The sequence below is a fragment of the Callithrix jacchus genome, chromosome 8 (assembly GCF_049354715.1).
Source record: "Callithrix jacchus isolate 240 chromosome 8, calJac240_pri, whole genome shotgun sequence".
NCBI lineage: Eukaryota > Metazoa > Chordata > Mammalia > Primates > Cebidae > Callithrix > Callithrix jacchus.
This window is the reverse complement of record NC_133509.1, coordinates 102,289,392-102,311,683: the sequence shown is the minus strand read 5'-3', so window position 1 is coordinate 102,311,683 and position 22,292 is coordinate 102,289,392. Positions and strand designations below refer to the sequence as shown.

Here is a 22,292-nt window from a genome sequence, read left to right as displayed (position 1 = left end):
TTCATCTATAAAGTAAGCTAAAGTTACAGTTTAATCTAAATTAGGGATAGTTTCATCAATAAAAAATTTGGAGCTGGGCGTGGTGGCTCACGTCTATAATTCCAGCACTTTGGGAGGCTGAGGTGGATCACCTGAGGTCGGGAGTTCGAGACCAGCCTGACCAACATGGAGAAACCTTGTCTCTACTTCGCTTGAACCAGGGAGCTGGAGGTTGCAGTGAGCCGAAATCATGCCATTGTACTCCAGCCTGGGCAGTAAGAGCAAAACTCTGTCTTAAAAGAAAAAAAAAAAAAAAAAAAAAATTGGAGCACCCTATTTCTGCCCTAAGATCACATTTGGTATAATATATTCTATGATATTACTTTTCCTGATTCCTTATAAAGTGATGCATCTTTCATTCTCATAAATCGTGGTGATGCACTGATTAATGTCATAGTATAGTATGTAGTATAATACAAGTTGTGTTGCCTTGATAATGGGGTCATTTTAATATGTATACAGAGAATGTAGTACAACATGGGATTGGCTGAAGTTATACGTAACTCCATTCTAACGGCCAAAGAATTGGCCACATTCTATTTAAGACACTTATGCTACAGGGACAACATAAAAACCCAACTACACGAAAAAGTAACTGCAAGATTTTTTTAAGAGGCATGAAAAGGTTAGTTTTTCTTTGTGAAGACTTGCATTTTGTATGTTCTTTTAATACTATGTACTTTCTACAATATTGTCTCTTACCTGGAACAAGCCCAGCTAGAGGCTGATTATCTTCGTCCCCTTCCCTGTAGGCCTGCCACCAGTTTGGATCTTCTTGACTGATCACATGAAGTATATCACCTTTTTGAAAAGACAGACCTAACTCTCGACATGGAACATAAGGGTCATCTGAGGGGTCATAGTCAAAATGAGCTTTTACATGGATCTAAAAGATAAAAAGGGCAAAAATAAAAACAATAAATGGCAATATAAAATGTTTTGTAAGAATATAAATGCTACAAATTTATTTTTTTAATTTAAAAAAATTTAATAGAGACAGTATCTCAGTATGTTGCCCAAGATGATCTCAAATTTCTAGTCTCAAGCAATCCTCCTCCCTCAGCCTCCCGAAGTGGTAGGATTATAGGTGTGAGCCACTGCACTTTGGACACAATTTTTCATTAGTGCAAAGAAACTGTAGTTGGAAGAAGGGTGATAAGTAAAAGTGTTTTAGGGCAGTATTTTCTCAGGCTGATCTGTTGTCTTCTCTGTTGACTTGCAAATATGTACAAGGATATCCACAACATTGACAGCAGTTACAGGCTGAGGTCCAAGGTGCCTCAAAAGCTTAAAAGCAGCAGAAATAGAATAGAATCCTGACCTATGAAAACAATGACTCTGCAATAAGGTATGCAATTTCTAAATCACTGCTACCAGAAAAGGGACACTTTACCATACCACAACTCATCACTGAAGCAGGAGAATATCATCTTCCCTGGGGCCGTCATTGTCTCTTGACCCCATTGTCAGTCCAACTGTGCCTTACACTCTCTTGGTGTTTCTTCTAAAGGATATGTTCATGAAACAAGCACACTACAAATGACTAAAATTATCCACATCAAGTTTATAATCAATTCCTATTTGTATGCTATAAACATATTATTAATGGTACAAGTTACGATTTTTGCTAATATGTTCTTGAAAATCCAAATAAATCAAAGAATTGTGCTATTCTACTTAGCATTAAGGGTAGATAGGAACTCTCATGAACTTTATAGAAAGCTACTTCATATGCCAGTTCTTCCAATATGCCTCTGTAAGATATGACAGACTATTCTTACTTCTAAGAAGTTATAAAAGTACTAATATTCTCTTTAACTTCTCCATGTCTAATTTTTACCTAAGCTGGGCAAGTTGCATGTGACACTTCCAAAATCTGTAAGAAGCCTAATTCATCTAATGAAATCTCAGACATATTTGTAACAAGCATTTCTGTCCCACATAGGTTAAATTCCAAGTTCAAGTTCAGTGAACCAAGCAATAGATGAACAGCCAAAGAATTCAAGATCCATTTCTATCCAAATGTTATTTGGCTTTTTCTCTCTCTCTCTTTTTTTAAGATGCTGTCTCACTCTGTCACCCAGGCTGGAGGGCAGTGCCACAATCTTGGCACACTGCAACCTCCACCTACCAGGTTCGAGCGAACTTCCTATCTCCGCCTCCCAAGTAGCTGGGATTACAGGCACTCATCACCATGCCCAGCTAATTTGTTTTTGTTGTTTTTTGAGATGGAGTCTCACTCTGTCCCTAGGCTGAAGTGCAGTGGTGTGATCTCGGCTCACGGCAACCTCCGCCTCCCAGGTTCACGCAATTCTCCTGCCTCAGCCTCCCAAGTAGCTGGGACTATAGGCGCCCACCACCACACCTGGCTAATTTTGTATTTTTAGTAGAGACGGGGTTTCACCATGTTGGCCAGGATGGTCTCAATCTCTTGACATTGTGATCAACCCGCCCTGGCCTCCCAAAGTGCGGGATTACAGGCGTGAGCCACCACACCCAGCCAATTTTTGTATTTCTAGTAGATACAGCGTTTCACCAGATGGCCAGGCTGGTCTTGAACTCTTGACCTCAGGTGATCCACCCGACTTGGCCTCCCAAAGTGCTGGGATTACAGACGTGAGCCACTGCGCCCAGCCTTGGCTTTAAGTGTTTACTCTCATCATAACTGAGGTTATATGTAATAAAGATAATTCCAGTCTGCCCCCAAAATTATTTTAAAGACAATATCCTCTTTAAGCACTTGAGACACTGACTAAACTGAGTACTGTTGATGATAGACTATGTGATGGAGGCCTTTTTTTTTGAGACGTTGTTTTGCTATTGTTGCCCAGGCTGGAATGCAATGGGTCGATCTCAGCTCACCACAACCTCTGCCTCTTGGGTTGAAGCAATTCTCCTGCTAAAGCCTCCCGAGTAGCTGAAATTACAGGAATGAGCAACCATGACTGGCTAATTGTGTATTTTTAGTAGAGATGGGGTTTCTCCATGTTGGTCAGGCTTGTCTCAAACTCCTGACCTCAGGTGATCCACTCACTTTGGCCTCCTACAGTGATGGGATTACAGACGTGAGACACTGCACCTAGCCTTGGCTTTAAGTCTTTTACTCTCACCATAAGTGAGGTTATATGTAATAAAGATAATACTAGTCTGCCCTAAAAATTATTTTAAAGACTACAGTATCCTCTTTAAGTGCTTGAGACACTGACTAAATTGAGTACTGTCCATTATAGACTATAGGAAATTTGAAAAAATGCTTTCTAAGTGATAAAGTTAGATAGATAGATAGATAGATAGATAGATAGATAGACAGACAGACAGACAGAGGCTTTTTTTTTCCTGGAGACGAGTCTCGCTCTTGTTGCCCAGGCTGCAGTGCAATGGCGTGATCTCGGCTCACCGCAACCTCTGCTTCCTGGGTTCAGGCAATTCTCCTGCCTCAGCCTCCTGAGTAGCTGGGATTACAGGCATGCGCCACCATGCCCAGCTGATTTTTTGTATTTTTAGTAGAGACGGGGTTTCACCATGTTGACCAGGATGGTCTTGATCTCTTGACCTCATGATCCACCCACCTCAGCCTCCCAAAGTGCTGGGATTACAGGCTTGAGCCACCATGCCTGGCTGGCTTCTATATTTTTTATACTAAATTGTTTTTTTAACTTTTAAGTTCAGGGATAGAAGTGCAGGTTTGTTATATGGGCAAACTTGTGTCTTGGGGGTTTGTTGTACATATTACTTCATCACCCAGGTATCAAGCCTAGTACCAATTAGTTATTTTTCCTGATCCTCTCCCTCCCCCAACCCTCTACCCTCCGAAAGACCCCAGTGTGTGTTGTTCCCCTCTGTGTGTCCATGTGTTCTCTTCATTTAGCTCCCACTTATAAGAGAACACGTAGTATCTGGTTTTCTGTTCCCACGTTAGTTTGCTAAGGACAATGGCCTCCAACTCCATCCACATCCCTGCAAAGGATATGATCTACTTTTTTTATGGCAGCATGAATATTCCATGGTGTATATACACCACATTTTCTTTATCCATTCTACCACTGATTGGCATTTAGGTTGATTCCACATCTCTGCTATCAAAATATTTTTCTTTGTACTTTTTATTTCTGCATTTCTTACTATCGTAGATTTATCTTTAACTCTTAAAGTTTATCATAGAAGGGAAAATAGTGAAAGGGAGTCAAGGAAAGCCTTTATAGCATCAAGCAAGTTTTTCAGTATCTCCCCACAACTCTAGGATTCATCCTCTTCCCTCATCCACCATGTATTAATAAATATCTTTATTAATACATTTTAAACCTATAATGGGAAAGCAATGCATTTAATAGCAATGGTTCTCAACTTTTCCTTACAACACAGTTATCTCTGTAGTGCCTGGCACAGAGTACATAATCATAATAACAGCTTATGTATCTAAAACAATCAATAATCTGTTAATTATCTCGTACATATTCTGTAACTAATAAGCAGTGTTATACTGCTTCATTTCAATACATTCCTTATTAGATTATGGCATTAGACTAAACGAAAAAAATCCCATTTAGATAAAAGTATATAGGGGAATAACCAAGATGGTCCTTTAGGAGCAACTCAGGATTGTAGCTCCCAGTGAAAGAGCAGAGGGTGAGTGGATGCCGCATTTCCAGACAGATCTTTATTGCCCACAGACCAGGAGATTCCCAGGTGGAGGAGCCCCACGGGTCGCCGGCGTGGCTGTTTTGGCTGGCGCCAAGGTGCAGCGGCTCTCCATACAAAATACACTGGTCTGGTTGCCCTTTTAAGCTGGCAATTGGAACTCCGGGAAGGCAGATTCGCCCATTCATCTGATTAAACGGGTCTGAAACAGGGAGCCAGGCCAGGAGATTCCCGGGCAGTGCCGTTGTTTCAGCTGGCGCAGTGGGTCACCGCAATGGGAAATCACACAGATCCCGGTGCCCTTTCAGCAGGCAACTGGAACACCTGAGAGAGTGTCAACCGTTCAACTTAAAAAAAATAAAGGCTCTGAGGCAGGGAGCCAGGTGATCAGGCTCGGCAGGTCCCACCCCCACAAAAACAAACAAAAAAACAGCAATTGGAAACGCTCGGGGTTGAGACTTTCACAGCAAGCACAGCTGAACCCAGGACAGTGCAGCTCAGTGGGGGAGGGGCGCCCGCCATTACCGAGGTACTCCACCCCATGGAGGTAGTCCGCCATTGCAGAGGCAGCCTGCCGTTACCGAGGCAACCCGCCATAACACAGAGGGTCCGCCATTACAGAGGCGGGCCACCGTTGCTGAGGCAGTTCTAACCACACCCATATGAACAGGACTACAGGGAAATTCACATGGCAGCAGGGCGGGGCCCAAAGCACCTCAGCAAAGCCTCTGCAGGCAGACAGTGACTAGGCTGCCTCCTTGCTGGGCAGGGCAGCCCTGAAAAAAAAAAAAAAAAAAAAAAGGCAGCAGCACAATGGATACTCATAAATAAAGCCCTAACTCCCCAGGACAGAGCACCTGGGGAAAGAAAAAAGGGGGTTTATGAGTTCTGATGCAGCAGACTTAATCGTACCTGCCTAGCAGCTCTGAATGAACAATGGAGCTCACAGCTCAGCACTTGAGCTCCTATGAAGAACAGACTGTCTCCTCAAGCAGCTCCCTGATGCTGGTATATCCAAAGAGTCACCTCACAAAGGACTGATCAGACTGACATTTGGCAGGCATCATTCTCGGACAAAGATAGCAGAAGAAGAAACTGGTAGCAACCCTTAGTGTTCTGCAGCTGCTGCAGGTGATCCCCAGGCAAGCAGAGCCTGGAGTGGACCTCAGCAGTCCTACAGCAGAGGGGCCAGACTATTAGAAGGAAAACTAAGGAACAGAAATAACTTCATCAGCAACAAACTTGACATCCACTCAGAGACCCAATCTGAAAGTCAGCAACTACAAAGATGACAGGTGGATAAATCCAAAAAGATGGAAAGAAACCAGTGTAAAAAGGAGGAAAACACCCACAATCACAACACCTCTCCTCCTACAAGGGATCACAACTCCTCATCAGCAAGGGAACAAAGCTGGATGGAGAATGAGTGTGATGAAATGACAGAATCAGACTTCAGAAGGTGGGTAATGAGAAACTTCCGTGAGCTAAAAGAACATGCTCTAACTCAATGCAAAGAAACTAAGAACCTTGAAAAAAGATTCGAGGAAATAACAAGAATGGACAACTTAGAGAGGAATATGAGTGAATTGATGGAGCTGAAAAGCACAACACAAGAACTTTGCAAAGCATGCACAAGTGTCAAAAGCCAAATTGACCAAGCAGAAGAAAGGATATCAGAGGTTGAAGATCAACTCAATAAAATAAAATGAGAAGGCAAGATTAGAGAAAAAAAGCACAAAAAGGAATGAACAAAGTCTCCAAGAAATGTGGGACTACGTGAAAAAACCTAATCTACGTTTGACAGGTGTATCTGAATGTGACGAACAGAATGAATCCAAGCTGGAAAATACTCTTCAGGATATTATCCAAGAAAATTACCCCAACCTAACAAGGCAGGCCAATATTCAAGTTCAGGAAATACAGAGAACACCACAAAGATATTCGGCAAGAAGAGCAACACCAAGGTACATAATCGTCAGATTCACCAGCGCTGAAATGAAGGAGAAAATGCTAAGGGCAGCCAGAGAGAAAGGTTGGGTAACCCACAAAGGGAAGCCCATCAGACTCACAGCAGATCTCTTGGCAGAAACCCTACAAGCCAGAAGAGAGTGGGGGCCAATATTCAACATTCTTAAAGAAAAGAACTTTCAACCCAGAATTACATATCCAGCTAAACTAAGCTTCATAAGGGAAGGAAAAACAAAATCCTTTGTGAACAAGCAAGTACTCAGAGATTTTGTCACCAACAGGCCTGCTTTACAAGAGCTCCTGAAAGAGGCACTACACATAGAAAGGAACAACCAGTACCAGCCATTCCAAAAACATAACAAATGGTAAAGGGCATCAACAAAATGAAGAACCTGAATCAACTAATGGGCAAAACAGCCAGCTAGCATCAAAATGGCAGTATCAAATTCACACATAACAATATTAACCCTAAATGTAAATGGGCTAAATGCACCAATCAAAAGACACAAAATAGCAAACTGGATAAAAAGCCAAAACCCATCGGTGTGCTGTATCCAGGAAACCCATCTCACAGGCAAGGATACACAAAGGCTCAAAATAAAGGGATGGAGGAAGATTTACCAACCAAATGGAGAGCAAAAACAAAACAAAAAAAACAAAAGCAGGAGTTGCAATTCTCGTCTCTGATAAAATAGACTTTAAAGCAACAAAGATCAAAAGAGACAAAGAAGGACATGACATAATGGTAAAAGAATCGATACAACAAGGAGAGCTAAAGATCCTAAATATATACGAACCCAATACAGGAGCACCCAGATACATAAGGCAAGTTCTTAATAACTTACAAAGAGCCTTAGACTCCCACACAATAATAGTGGGAGACTTTAACACTCCACTGTCCATATTAGACAGATCAACCAGACAGAAAATTAACAAGGATATCCAGGGCTTGAACTCAGACCTGGAACAAGCAAACCTGATAGACATTTACAGAACTCTCCACCCCAAATCCACAGAATATACATTCTTCTCAGCTCCACATCACACCTACTCGAAAATTGACCACATAAGTGGAAGTAAAGCACTCCTCAGCAAATGCAAAACAACGGAAATCATAACAAACAGTCTCTCAGTCCACAGAGCAATCAAGTTAGAACTGAGAATTCAGAAACTAACTCAGAACTGCAGCTTCATGGAAACTGAACAACTGGCTCTTGAATGCTGACTGGATAAACAATGTAATGAAGGCAGAAATAAACATGTTCTTCAAAACCAAAGAGAATGAAGACACAACATACCAGAATCTCTGGGACACATTTAAAGCAGTCTCTAGAGGAAAATATATAGCAGTAAGTGCCCACATGAGAAGAGAGGAGAGATCCAAAACTGACACCCTATCGTCAAAATTGAAAGAGCTAGAGGAGCAAGATCAAAAAAACTCAAAACCTAGCAGAAGACAAAAAATAACTAAGATCAGAGCAGAACTGAAGGAGAGAGAGGCACGAAAAACCCTTCAGAAAATCAATAAATCCAGGAGCTGGTTTTTCGAGAAGATCAACAAAATAGACAGACCATTACCCGGATTAATAAAAAAGAAAACAGAGAGAATAACCAAATAGATGCAATAAATAACGATAAAGGGGAAATCACCCCAGATCCCACAGAAATTCAAACCATCATCAGAGAATATTACAAACAACTCTATGCACATAAACTAGTAAACTGGAAGAAATGGATAAATTCCTGGACACTTGTATCCTCCCAAGCCTAAACCAGGAAGAAGTCAAAACCATGAATAGACCAATAACAAGATCTGAAGTTGAGGCAGCAATTAAGAGCCTACCAAACAAAAAAAGCCCAGGTCCAGATGGGTTCACAGCCGAATTCTACCAGACACACAAAGAAGAACTGTTACCATTCCTTCTGAAACTATTCCAAATAATCCAAAGAGAGGGAATCCTTCCCAAATCATTTTATGAGACCAACATCATCCTGATACCAAAACGCGGCAGAGACTCAACAAGAAAAGAAAACTTCAGGCCAATATTCATGAGGAACATAGATGCAAAAATCTTCAATAAAATACTGGCAAGCCGATTGCAACAGCACATCAAAAAGCTTATCCACCATGATCAAGTAGGAGTCATCCCAGGGATGCAAGATTGGTTCAACATACGCAAGTCTATAAATGTAAATCACCACATAAACAGAACCAAAAACAAAAACCACATGATTATCTCAATTGATTCAGAGAAGGCCTTTGACAAAATTCAACAGCGCTTTAATGTTAAAAACCCTCAATAAACTCGGACCAAACCAACAGCCAATATCATACTGAATGGGCAAAAACTGGAAGCATTCCCTTTGAAATCTGGCACTAGACAAGGATGCCCTCTTTCACCACTCCTATTCAATATAGTACTAGAAGTTCTAGCCAGAGCAATCAGGCAAGAAAAAGAAATAAAGGGCATTCAAATAGGAAAGGAGGAAGCCAAATTGTCTCTATTTGCAGACGACATGATAGTATGTCTAGAAGACCCCTCGTCTCGGCCCAAAATCTCCTGAAACTGATAAGCAACTTCAGCAAAGTCTCAGGATACAAAATCAATGTGCAGAAATCACAAGCATTCCTATACACCAATAACAGACTTAAAGAGAGCCAAATCAAGAACGAACTGCCATTCACAATTGCTACAAAGAGAATAAAATACCTAGGAATACAACTAACAAGGAATGTAAAGGACCTCTTCAAGGAGAACTACAAACCACTGCTCAATGAAATCAGAGAGGACACAAACAGATGGAGAAACATTCCATGTTCATGGTTAGGAAGAATCAATATCGTGAAAGTGGCCATAAAGCGCAAAGTAATTTACAGATTCAACGCTATCCCCATCAAGCTACCAATGACCTTCTTCACAGAACTGGAAAAAAACCACCTTAAACTTCATATGGAACCAAGAGAGAGCCCGTATAGCCAAGTCAATTCTAAGTAAAAAGAACACAGTGGGAGGCATCACACTACCGGACTTCAAACTATACTACAAGTCTACAGTAATCAAAACAGCATGGTACTGGTACCAAAACAGAGATATAGACCAATGGAACAGAACAGAGGCATCGGAGGCAACACAACATATCTACAACCATACAATCTTTGATAAACCTGACAAAAACAAGCAATGGGGAAAGGATTCCCTGTTTAATAAATGGTGTTGGGAAAACTGGCTAGCCATGTGCAGAAAGCAGAAACTGGACCCCTTCCTGACACCTTACACTAAAATTAACTCCAGATGGATTAAAGACTTAAACATAAGACCTGATACCATAAAAACCTGAGAAGAAAATCTAGGCAAAACCATTCAGGACATAGGAGTAGGCAAGGACTTCATGAACAAAACACCAAAAGCATTGGCAACAAAAGCCAAAATAGACAAACGGGACCTAATCAAACTCCACAGCTTCTGCACGGCAAAAGAAACAGTCATTAGAATGAATCGGCAACCAACAAAATGGGAAAAAATTTTTGCAGTTTACCCATCTGGCAAAGGGCTGATATCCAGAATCAACAAAGAACTAAAACAGATTTACAAGAAAAAACAAACAAGCCCGTTCAAAAGTGGGCAAATATATGAACAGACACTTTACAAAAGAAGACATACATGAGACCAACAAACACATGAAAAAATGCTCATCATCACTGGTCATTAGAGAAATGAAAATCAAAACTACATTGAGATACTATCTCACGCCAGTTAGAACGGCGATCATTAAAAAATCTGGAGACAACAGATGCTGGAGAGGATGTGGAGAAATAGGAACACTTTTACACTGCTGGTGGGAATGTAAATTAGTTCAACCATTGTGGAAGACAGTGTGGTGATTCCTCAAGGACCTCGAAATAGAAATTCTAATTGACCCAGCAATCCCATTACTGGGTATTTATATCCACAAGATTATAAATCGTTCTACTATAAGGACACATGCACATGAATGTTCATTGCAGCACTGTTTACAATAGCAAAGACCTGGAATCAACCCAAATGCCCATCAATGATAGACTGGACAGGGAAAATGTGGCACATATACACCATGGAATATTATGCAGCAAAAAAAAAAAAAAAAAGAGTTTGTGTCCTTTGTAGGGACATGGATGAACCTGGAGAACATCATTCTTAGCAAACTGACACAAGAACAGAAAATGAAATACTGCATGTTCTCACTCATAGGCAGAAGAATGAGGGTGTTGAACAATGAGAACACATGGACACAGGGAGGGGAGCACTACACACTGGGGTCTGTTGGGGGGAATAGGGGAGGGACAGCGAGGGGTGGGGAGTTGGGGAGAGATACCACGGGGAGAAATGCCAGATATAGGTGAAGGGGAGGAAGGCAGCAAATCACTGCCACATGTGTACCTATGCAACTATTTTGCATGTTCTTCACATGTACCCAAAAACCTAAAATGCAATTAAAAAAAGTATATTATGTCCTCCCTACATATTATTATATTATTGAATAATCTAAAGTTTTACAAACTAGTCTGGGAAATTCAACCCTTCCTTTTTTTTAAAAGGCGAGAAGGAAACTGCAGTTTGAATAATGTATACGTTTCGTAGGTCAAATGTGTCGGTTACCCAGGAAGTGAAATACAAAGGTGCCAAGACTCTTGCCCCCTGCTACTGAAAGAGCAGCCACTGGTTGCTGTGTGTACAAAAGAAATTTTAAGAACTCAGAGAGTACTTCTCCTGACACAGCTTACTGTTACCATACGTGACATTATAGTTCAACACAGGAGTTTCAGAAAACAACTATTTTGTGTATCTGTCTTAAACATGTTTCTAATATCACAAAACATAAATCAGAAAGATCTGCTGCTGCTCTCAACAGATGCTGACCTGTACTATAATGAATACTCAATAAACTGGTTCTAATTTCTTTAGATCATTAATTCCATAGATAATTATTCTCCACATGTCAACCAAGATTATGATTTCCTATTACTATTTCCTTTCTGGACAGCCTCAATGAGCTTGAATAATAGTAATTCATTTTATGCCAGTTAGGTTTGATAAAACTTGGCAAGCTATATTGCAATTGAGAGTTATTCATAATAAAAAGAGAAAAGCAGGGGCTGAGCACGGTGGTTCACAACTGTAATCCCAGCACTTTGGGAGGCCAAGGCAGGTGGATAACCAGAGGTCAGGAGTTTGAGACCAGCCTGGCCAACAAAGTCAAACCCCTTCTCTACTAAAAATACAAAAATTAGCCGGGTGTGGTGGGGCACCTGTAGTCCCAGCTACTCGGGAGGCTGAAGTAGGAGAATCATGTGAACCTGGTGGAGGTGGAGGTTGCAGTGAGCCCAGATTGTGCTACTGTACTCCAGCCTCGGTGACAGAGATAAACTCCAACTAAAAAGAAAAAAAAGCTGCATTTTAAATGGGATAGACCTGGCATCTTGTTCTTTTTCCCACTTTCTTCCTTTTTAAGCAACTTCATTTTCCAGTTAAGTAGTTCCTGAGACTATTCACCATGAACATATATTCCTTTGGTTTTCAGATTAAACCAGCCTTTGATTCTTAATCAATAATGAATGGTGGGGGTTAAATAACTACTGAAGGAGAAGTAAGTTATTTCATTCTTAGGTGGAAACAATCTCTGTAAATTAATTACTTTGACATTCTGTTTTGCATACAATGAGAATCAACAAGTATCAATGTAACACCTCGATTAATTTTATCCATGAAAAGAGCTTTTCTTTTTTTTTTTTTTTTTTTGAGACGGAGTTTCGCTCTTGTTACCCAGACTGGAGTGCAATGGCGCGATCTCGGCTCACTGCAACCTCCGCCTCCTGGGTTCAGGCAATTCTCCTGCCTCAGCCTCCTGAGTAGCTGGGATTACAGGCACACGCCACCATGCCCAGCTAATTTTTTTGTATTTTTAGTAGAGACGGGGTTTCACCATGCTGACCAGGATGGTCTCAATCTCTTGACCTCGTGATCCACCTGCCTCGGCCTCCCAAAGTGCTGGGATTACAGACGTGAGCCACCATGTCTGGCCGAAAAGAGCTTTTCTTGTACAGAATTACAGATTCTACATGAAGAGCAGGAGAAGACATGTCTTGGCTGGGCATGGTGGCTCACGCCTGTAATCCCAGCACCTTGGGAGGCTCAGGCAGGTGGATCACTTAAGCTCAGGAGTTTGAGACCAGCCTGGGCAACATAGTGAAACACCATCTGTACCAAAGGTACCAAAAATTAGCCGAATGTGATGGTATGCATCTGTGGTTCCAGCTACTAGGGAAGCTGAGGTAGGAGGTTGCAGTGAGTTGTAATCTGCACTCCAGCCTGGGCAATAGAGCCAGATCTCATCTCAAACAAAACAAACAAAAAAAAATGCCTTAACTTCTGACATTCATTCTCAAAAGACAAAAGTCATTTGCTCAGGAAAGATGGATTATTGGAGATAATTAAGTAGGAGCATATTCCAACCCTCCTCTGTTATGTCTCCTCAGTTTGCAGAGCTACTTTTGAAGTTCAGGGCTTATTCACATGAGATATATAGGGAAAAAACACAATGCACAGAAAATCAAGCTATTTGAATTCAAAAACAAACTGTATTCCCTCATTTCTCTTCCTACAAAAAACTGGAAACATAAAGTAGGTTGCAGATACAATATCAACTTCAGCATGTTCTGTAAAAAAATAAAGGGAAAACATGGAATGATAGCAAAAATATAAAACATACCTGTGATGAAACATTGAGAAAAAAAATGAAATGTGTTCTTTCTCAAACTGCTGTGCTTTAAAGTTAAGAATAACAGATGCAATACAACAAGCTTCCATGTTAATCCAACACTTTAAAGTTTATCATTTTTAAATAGTTTTATTGATATATAATTCATATACAATTGACCCATGCACACAATTGGATGGTTTTAGTATATTCATAGATTTGTACAACTATCACCACAAATAATTTCAGAACATTTTTATCCCCTCAAAAAGAAACTTGGTATTGATTAGCAATTACCATTTCCTCATAACTCCTTATCTCCACACCTAAGGAACTACTAATCTACTTTCTCTCCAACAGATTTACCTATTCTAGACATTTTATATAAATGAACCAATGCATGGCCTTTTGTGACTGGCTTTTTCATTTCACATATTTTCTTCAAGGTTCATCCAATATTGTAGCATATTTCAGTACCTTAGTCTTTTAAAAATTATCAAATAATATCCCATCATACATACATATTTTGTCTTTCATGCATCACTTGACAGATATTTGGGTTGTGACTACTTTCTAGCTACTATGAATGCTGCTGCTATGAACATTAATGTAGACATTCTTATGTGAGCATATGTTTTAGTCCTCTTGGATATATACTTTGGAATGCAATTGCTTGATCATAAGGTAAGGAAGCCTAACTTTTAATAGAGTTAACTGAGTAAATGTTTAACAGAACAATATACTCTAAAATAAGGGTTGCACGAACTTTTTAAAAGCACTTACTCTACCCAATATTAAGTAAATGCACTATAACTGCAAAATAAAAAATTCTGAAACTGAAATATTTTTTATTTTAAAAAGGTGCAGACTTGGCCAGATGCAATGACTCATACCTATAATCCCAGCATTTTGGGAGGCCAAGGCAGGCAGATGACATGAAGCCAAGGAGTTCAAGACAAGCCTGGTCAACATGGCAAAACCCCATCTCTACTAAAAATATATAGAAATTAGCCAGGCATGGTGGCATGAGCCTATAATCCCAGGTACTCAAGAGGTTGAGGTGGGAGAATTATTTGAACCTGGCAGGCGTAGGCTGCAGTAGGTTGTAGTGAGCGAAGATCACACCACTGTACTCTAGCCTGGGCAACAGATAGAGACTCCATCTCCACCCCCAACCCCACCAAAGTGGTGGGGTGCAGAGTCTACTAATTTAAAACACTGGTATTTCATATTTATTTAAATAAAAATGAGTGAATTTACCTGTATTTGAGTACAAGAAATACTCAGTGACATTTCTGTAACAGTAAACAGTAACAGAAGTAAACAGCAACCATGGAACAAATAAATAATGAAAATTTAAAAATCACTTACTACTGTTTCCTTGGCAGGAGGAGGCTTGATTTGTTGACTGGGGATCAGAACAAATGTTAAAGTACCATGCATATCAGACTGTAATAGAAAGATCAGGTTATTTTTTTAAATTTGTATTTATGAAAACCATTCCACGATTTTATGATCTATATTCTCTAAACTGGAGTATTTTAGAACCCCTCCACTGACTTACATGATGACCAGTGGCACTTTGCTCTACCAAAGCAATGAATGGGGCTGGGTGAAAATAAGTGTGTGAAGATGTTTTATAGATTTTACAACAGCATAAGCAGATAGTGAAGATTCCACTGTAATTAGAGATGCTGGGTAACTAGAACCATAAATCTGGTCTGTGGGTGTGTACAAAGTGATCATAAATCTCTCAAAAGATGTCTATAAATAATTTCCTGATTATACCAGCACTATCTAATAGAACTTTCTCCAATGATGGAATTGTGCTACTTCCGTATCTTAATATGGTAGCCATTAACTACATACTGCTTTTCAGCACTTGAAATGCAGCTAGTGTGAATAAGGAACTAAATTTTAAATTTTACTAAATTTAAACAGAAATAGCTACAGGCAGCTAGTGACTATTATACTGGACACTGCAGATCTATAGCATTGTTATTGTCTAATATTATTAGAAAAACAACAATCAATTACAGATAATAAATAAAATAACACAAAAAATCATGAGGACACAGACTTTGTTTTGTCACCATTTCCCAAATGGCTAGTGCATATTAGGCACTCAATAAATATGTACTGAGTGTATTAATGAGTTATATTACTACTGATTGCAGAAAAATAAAATTATTCTTCTAGCTGTGTCAACTTACCAACAAGTCAAAAACCTCATTGACATCTTTCCCCCGAATTTCAATGCCATTAATCTCTAGAACTTCATCTCCTTCATGTAATAGACCACTTTTCTCTGCAGCACCTCCTTTTACTATACGGCTAATGATGACAGAGTCCATTTCATTACGAACTGTAGCACCCTAAAAAAAATTATCTGATTTAATACTACAATTTTTTGTTAAGCACTTATTTTTAAATTCTATTCGTTTTCTACTCAACAATACTAACCTTCAGTTATCTTAAGAAAAAATTTACTTACACAGCTACAGTAATTGTAATTAGACTTATAGGTTTGATCATTTCCCCCACATTTTCCACTTCAGAAATACTCTATTCATTCGAATTCTGAAATTAACCAGACTTTTGAAGCACACAACAGAAGAAAAATGTTCTTGCTTAACATAGTATGTAGGACACTTACCAATGGAATATCACGAGCCTTTTCTATACGAACTATTTTTACAGTTTCTCCTCCATACTGGCCAATACTTTCATAAACTCTCTCATCTGCAATGGGCTCTAGCTGCATTTCCTGCTCAGCAACCTTATCGTGGGCCAGTAAAAGTGCCTGTTTCAAAGAAATCCATGGCATTTTAAGTAATAGCATGATTTATTTCTGCAGAGTGATTTTTAACCTCACTATGTACATAGCACCATTAAATCTTTAAAAGTGCTATAATTAATTAGAGCTAATAATAAATAAAGATGTGTTAAGTATACTAAGGGCATACTCTGGAATGGGTTATGAAAGTCTAAAATACTTACTAAACTTCATAAAACAACATCAATGTAAAGGCCTAAACCTCCTAGATAATTAAAACTTACGGAAAATATAACCAAAAGGGGGAAGATTTTTTGCCTAATTTTTAAAGAAACAGTTGTTTCAAAAATAATTTGGTTCATTTTAAATCTGAAAATATATAACCCAACAATAATTATTATGCTATAGATAGGGTTGTAAACATCAGAACAGGCTAGATAATGTTTGACATTTCTTTCAGCCCTGGAGTCTTTGATTTAAAAAAATAAAAGATTAAATCCTTCTCCTGTGATTTAAAAAAAAAGAAAAAAAAATAAAGTAATACTGGAAAAACCATATATATATTCATCTGTCCATCTTCTACCTGAATATGTGGAGTATTCAGCAAAGTAGTTAGTTCTTGTCCTTCCTTATGATGAACTGGCTTCAAAACAGTTTGCACCTAAGAAACAAAAATAAAGATTATTCTTCCTAGATTACAGAAGTATCAGTAGCACCTACATGCAGGGTCATATTTTTTAAAGTGCAAATCAAAATAAAAAATACTTGTAAGAAAAAATCACTAAAAAGAATTATGAGAGTTTTCAATCTTGTTATCATGGATAACAATATTTCTTATTAAAAAAACATTAAATAAGATTTTGGTACTTACGCCTATAGACAAAATACTTCCATCTTGAAAGTTTCTCCCAACATACCATAAAATTCATTAATAATAATTACATAAGAAAAGAAAAACTGTCCCAACAGTTACCTGCTATTCTATAGGTTTTAAATAATTTCTGTGACTATTTAAAATCAGAGATAACAACTTAAAGAGTTACAGTCTAGGCTGGGCATGGTGGCTCACACTGGTAATCCCTACACTTTGGGTGGCTGAGGTGAGCGGACTGCTTGAGCCCAGGAGTTTGTGACCAGCCTGGGCAACATAGTGAGACCTTGTCTCTGTTTTATAATTTTTTATATGATTTAAAAAGAAAAAGAGTGACAGTTTAGCAAGATGAATTTATATGAGTGCAATGGAACAATCACCACAATATAATGGATTACATTAAATTTCCCATAGTCGAGAAATCTTTGTCTTCCTAGGATAAACTCCCCTTGGCTATTAATTTTTTTTAGCTTGTTTCCTTATCTGTAAAATGGTACCTACTATTTACGGTGCTTCAAAGAATGATTAAGAAAATCTTAAAGCAGGCTAGATACAATGACTCACACTAGTAGTCCCAGCACTTTGGGAGGCCAAAGCAGGCAGATCATTTCGGGTCAGGAGTTCGAGATCAGCCTGGCCAACATGGCAAAACACCGTCTCTACTAAAAATACAAAAATTAGCCAGGTGTGGTGGCGTGTGCCTGTAATTCCAGCTACTCAGGAAGCTGAGGCAGGAGAATGGCGTGAACCCAGGAGGTAGAGGTTGCAGTGACCTGAGGTGGTGCCACTGTACTCTAGCCTGGATGACAGAATGAAACTGTCTCAAAAAAAAATAAATAAATAAGTAACTTATAATGGACCATTTTAAATCATTTTATCAGTAATTTCCATATGAAACCTAAGAGATGGTAATTTTGGGATTAATTAATTTTACCACAGCAAGTGGATCAAAGCAATGACAGTACCAAAACCAGTCTGCGCTGTGGTTTTGGTACCCAGAAAATTATATTTCTAATTGTAGAGTCCTATATTTATAAACAGGGTGGCAGAGCAAATGTTGTCTTCTTCAAGAACTCAATTAAAATCTTACAAGGGACAAAGCCCATGATTTAAGACTGTGGGTAACTAAAAGTTGTTTTTAAAAGAGGGTTGTTTCCTTTTTAAAGTTTATCAAGTTTACATTAATTTTAAATGAAATTTGTAGTCTTGATCATACACCTTTTGATAGTTGAAGAAACTCTGAGGATGGGAAGATAATTATGAATTTAAAATGTACCAAGGTTATACAAAATGTACTGAGTTAATTCCATAATAATTTTCCATATTAGAGATTTTTTCCTATTCTGACTTTTAAGTCAGTTCCTAAACATCTCTGAGATATTCCCTTCTAAAGAAATTTAGAACTACTGTGTTTACCCAGTTCCCTACTAAGCTATATGTTGCTTATTCTAGCGTCAACACATATCAACAACTTCTGCTGCAAAGGTGTTAAGGAATTAAAGGCTATTCTTTTATCCTACCACTCCTTTCCATTGGCCTATAAAAATGCTCTAGTCTCTTATCTTTAAAAATACCCTTTCCTAAAAAAAAAAAAAAAAAAAAAATACCCTTTCCTGACCTTGTTTGTACTCTTCTTCAGCTAGCTATACCACTTTTCCTTGTTCTCCTTCAGAGGCAAGATCCTTTTGCATTTTAAAACCAATTTTTTAATTATAAAGGTGATATATATTAAATGCAAAAAATAAGAAAATTGAAAACCAAAAGGAAGGAAGTAAACAGATGAACTTTTATTGTACTCAGGGATATTACCTTGGTATATATCCTTCCTGCATTTTTCTATTTGCCTTTACCAAAATATTCACCTTGATATATGTATCTGACAAAGAACGTGTAGCCATTAGCCAGAATATATTAAAAACTCTTAGAACTCAAGATGAATAAAATGGAAAAGAGATCTGACTGGATATTTCACAAAAGATAAATAGTCAATAAAAATACAGAATAATGCTCACTATGTAATACAAATCAAAACAATATACTATTACCTACCTACTAGAATCATAAACAAGAAACAACCCAAATATCCACGGATAGGTGAGTAGTCAAATTATGGGATATTCAAAGAATGAAATGATAACTCAGCAATTTACAAACTACTGATACAAGAACAACATGGATCGCAAAAACATCATACTAAACAAAAGAAGTCTGACAGAAAAGACTATTGTCTTATTACATTTATATAAAATGTCCACAAATGACAAATTTGTAAAACAGAAAGCAAATCAGTGGATTGTTACAGGGTCTGAGGGTTGAAAGAGGTGGTTACTGTCTGCAAAGGGTCATGGGAGAGAACCTCTGTGAAGTGGTGGATGCTTCTATAATTGATGGCAGTCGTACATTTTACAGATGTACATATTTGTCAAAATACACTGAATTATACAATAAAACACATTTATTGTATTTTTAGTGCATGTAAATTATATCTCAATAAAGTTAGTTACCCCAAAAATATACCTTCAACATCTAAACTTTGAGAAAATGTCTATGTATATATCCCTTCTTTATTCTTTACATCTTTTTTTTTTTTTTTTTAGGTGGAGTTTCACTCTTATTGTCCAGGCTGGACATATGATCAACAGCATGATCTTGGCTCACTGCAATCTTCACCTCCTGAGTTCAAGCCATTCTCCTCCTCAGCTTCTTGAGTAGCTGGGACTACAGGCACCCGCCACCACACCCAGTGCCAATTTTTTGTATTTTTAGTAGAGATGAGGTTTCATCATGTTGGCCAGGATGGTCTTTAACTCCTGAACTCAGGTGGTCCACCCACTTCAGCCTCCCAAAATGCTGGGATTACAGGCGTGAGTCACTGTGCCCAGACCCTACAATAGTATTTTATAACTATTTGGATCTGATACTAATAAATGACTAAAATATTTTTCTATGTCATTAAATATCCTTTTTAATTCTATAACAGAAATATGACCATTCTAGTTCTGGGTGGCTCTCTGTCACTTACAAGATTAAGCCTAGCTCCTTAGTATTAAATCTAAGGACTGTGGGCTGGCTGTGGTGGCTCATGTCTGTAATCCCAGCACTTTGGGAGGCCGGGGGGGATCATGAGGTCAAGAGATCAAGACCAACCTGAACAACATGGTGAAACCTTGTCTCTACTAAAAGTACAAAAATTAGCTGGGCATGGTAGCATGTACCTGTAGTCCCAGCTACTCTGGAAGCTGAGGCAGGAGAAATGCTTGAACACAGGAGGTGGAGGTTGCAGTGAACCAAGTTGGCGCCACTACATTCCAGCTTGGTGACAGAGCAAAACTCCATCTCAAAAAAAAAAAAAAAAAAAAATCTAAGGACTGTCACCAACTGATTTTTTCATCTTTTCCAGCCCTATCTTCTGGCATTCCTTATATCTTTCTGGTTCAGCATCAAGCTGCTTGTTCCCTGCACAAACCATACTGTTTCCCAACAACGACTCTGATTATACTAGCTGTCCCAGCTATCTGAATTGCCTTATTCTACTTGCCTAGATAATACATACTCATAAAACTGAACATATTTGATTTAAAATTATCAATAGGGCTCTTTCCCCACTACACTGAGCTCAATGAAGATAGAACTGTATTTTATTCAACTTCATATTTGGCTACTGGCAGAATGTCTGGCAAAGAACACTGAAATATTTAATGAATTCAGTGAAAGAAGAGAGGGTAGGAAGTCATCCTTGATGTCTCCTTTACCTTTATTACCCACCTAGAGACACTATGTCCTATTAATTTTCTATGTAAATAATTCTATACTCTATGTGCGACTACTATTCAAAATCTTACATCTGGACAATGACAATAGACTCCATATTACTCTATGTTTCCATTGACTTTTCAAAATGTTATCAAAGTAATATTTTAAATTAGAAGGCTGTTTAAATATATCTATGGATACACTTTTCATTTCTCTTGGGTATATACCTAGGATTGAAATTGCTGGGTCACAGTATATAGGTGCATTAGCTTTAGCAGATACTGCCAAACATTTTTCCAAAGAGGTAGTACCAATTTATACTCCACCAGAGATGTATGAGAGTTTCAGTTGTTCCATAAGTTCACAAACAATACTAACAGTCTTTTAAATTGTAATCATAGTCATTCTGGTGTCAGTGTAGCAGTATCTCAATTTGTTTAAATTTGCATTTCTCTGTTGGCTAATGATGCCTGTATCTTTTCATCGCTACTGGCCATTTGAATTTCCTCTTTTTTGTTAAGTGACTGTCAAAATTCTTTTTTTAACCGTGTAGTCTTTTTCTTATTAATTTGCAAGAGTTGTTATTTTTTGTCTTTGAGATAGGTTCTCATTCTGTAGCCCAGACTGGAGTACAGTTGGCACAATATCAGCTCACTGCAACCTTTGCCTCCTGGGTTCAAGTGATTCTCCTGTCTGAGCCTCCCAAGCAGCTGGGAACAGGTGCACGCCACTACAGCGGGCTAACTTTTTTTGTTTGGTTTTGTTTTTTGTTTTTTTTTTAGTAGAGACAGGGTTTCACCACTTTGGCCTGGGCGGTCTTGAACTCCTGACCTCAAATGATCCACCCGCTTTGGCCTCCCAAAATGCTGAGATTACAAGCGTGGGCCTCCCAAAGTACTGGGATTACAGACTGTGCCTGGCCAACAAGAGTTCTTTATATATTCTATAGACAAATTTTTGTCATATGTGTATTTATAGAAACACACATATATATACTTCAATATCTCAAAATCAAATACCATTTCCCAGTGTGTTTTCTCTCATTTTTACTCTTAAAGGTGTTTATAAGTTCATCTAATGAAGTCCAATTTCTCAACCTTTTCTTTATAAAAGTTCTATTAACATCCAAGAAATTTGGTTTGTGTTTATTAGTAAATATCCTAGATCATAAAAGTTTAATATAGACCTTAAAATTTGAGGTTTTCATAGGTTTTATTATCTATTATATGGCATCTAATGTTTAATATTTTAAGCTATATAAACAAAGAATACTTCTAAATATTTCACTAAATTCCTTGAGATTTTTTTTTTTAACTTAACCTCACTAGGTCTCAATATTCAGAATGAAAACAGGGGAATTGAACTGGTGATTGCTAATATGTTTTTCAGCTGTAAAATAAAGGCAATGGGTCCATTTAACCTTTACAATTTTGTTACCAGATTTAACACTCCTCTCTTTGATGAGTTCTGACTATGTGCTTTTTTCACAAGTATAATGTACTGAAAAGGCAA

General features: G+C 38.4%; 1 protein-coding gene across 17 annotated transcripts in view; it reads right to left on the bottom strand.

Annotated features, from left to right (window-relative positions):
• Positions 1-22,292, bottom strand: part of PALS1 (protein associated with LIN7 1, MAGUK p55 family member) — a 108,748-nt gene that overhangs the window by 19,559 nt on the left and 66,897 nt on the right. For all 17 annotated transcript variants that reach the window (XM_078335216.1, XM_078335213.1, XM_078335212.1 and 14 more), the window contains 5 exons: positions 16,740-16,817; positions 16,037-16,183; positions 15,594-15,755; positions 14,752-14,829; positions 742-925 (listed from right to left, as the gene is read on the bottom strand). In XM_078335216.1, coding sequence (XP_078191342.1) covers positions 742-925; positions 14,752-14,829; positions 15,594-15,755; positions 16,037-16,183; positions 16,740-16,817 — 649 coding nt within the window. The remainder of the gene's footprint in view (positions 1-741; positions 926-14,751; positions 14,830-15,593; positions 15,756-16,036; positions 16,184-16,739; positions 16,818-22,292) is intronic.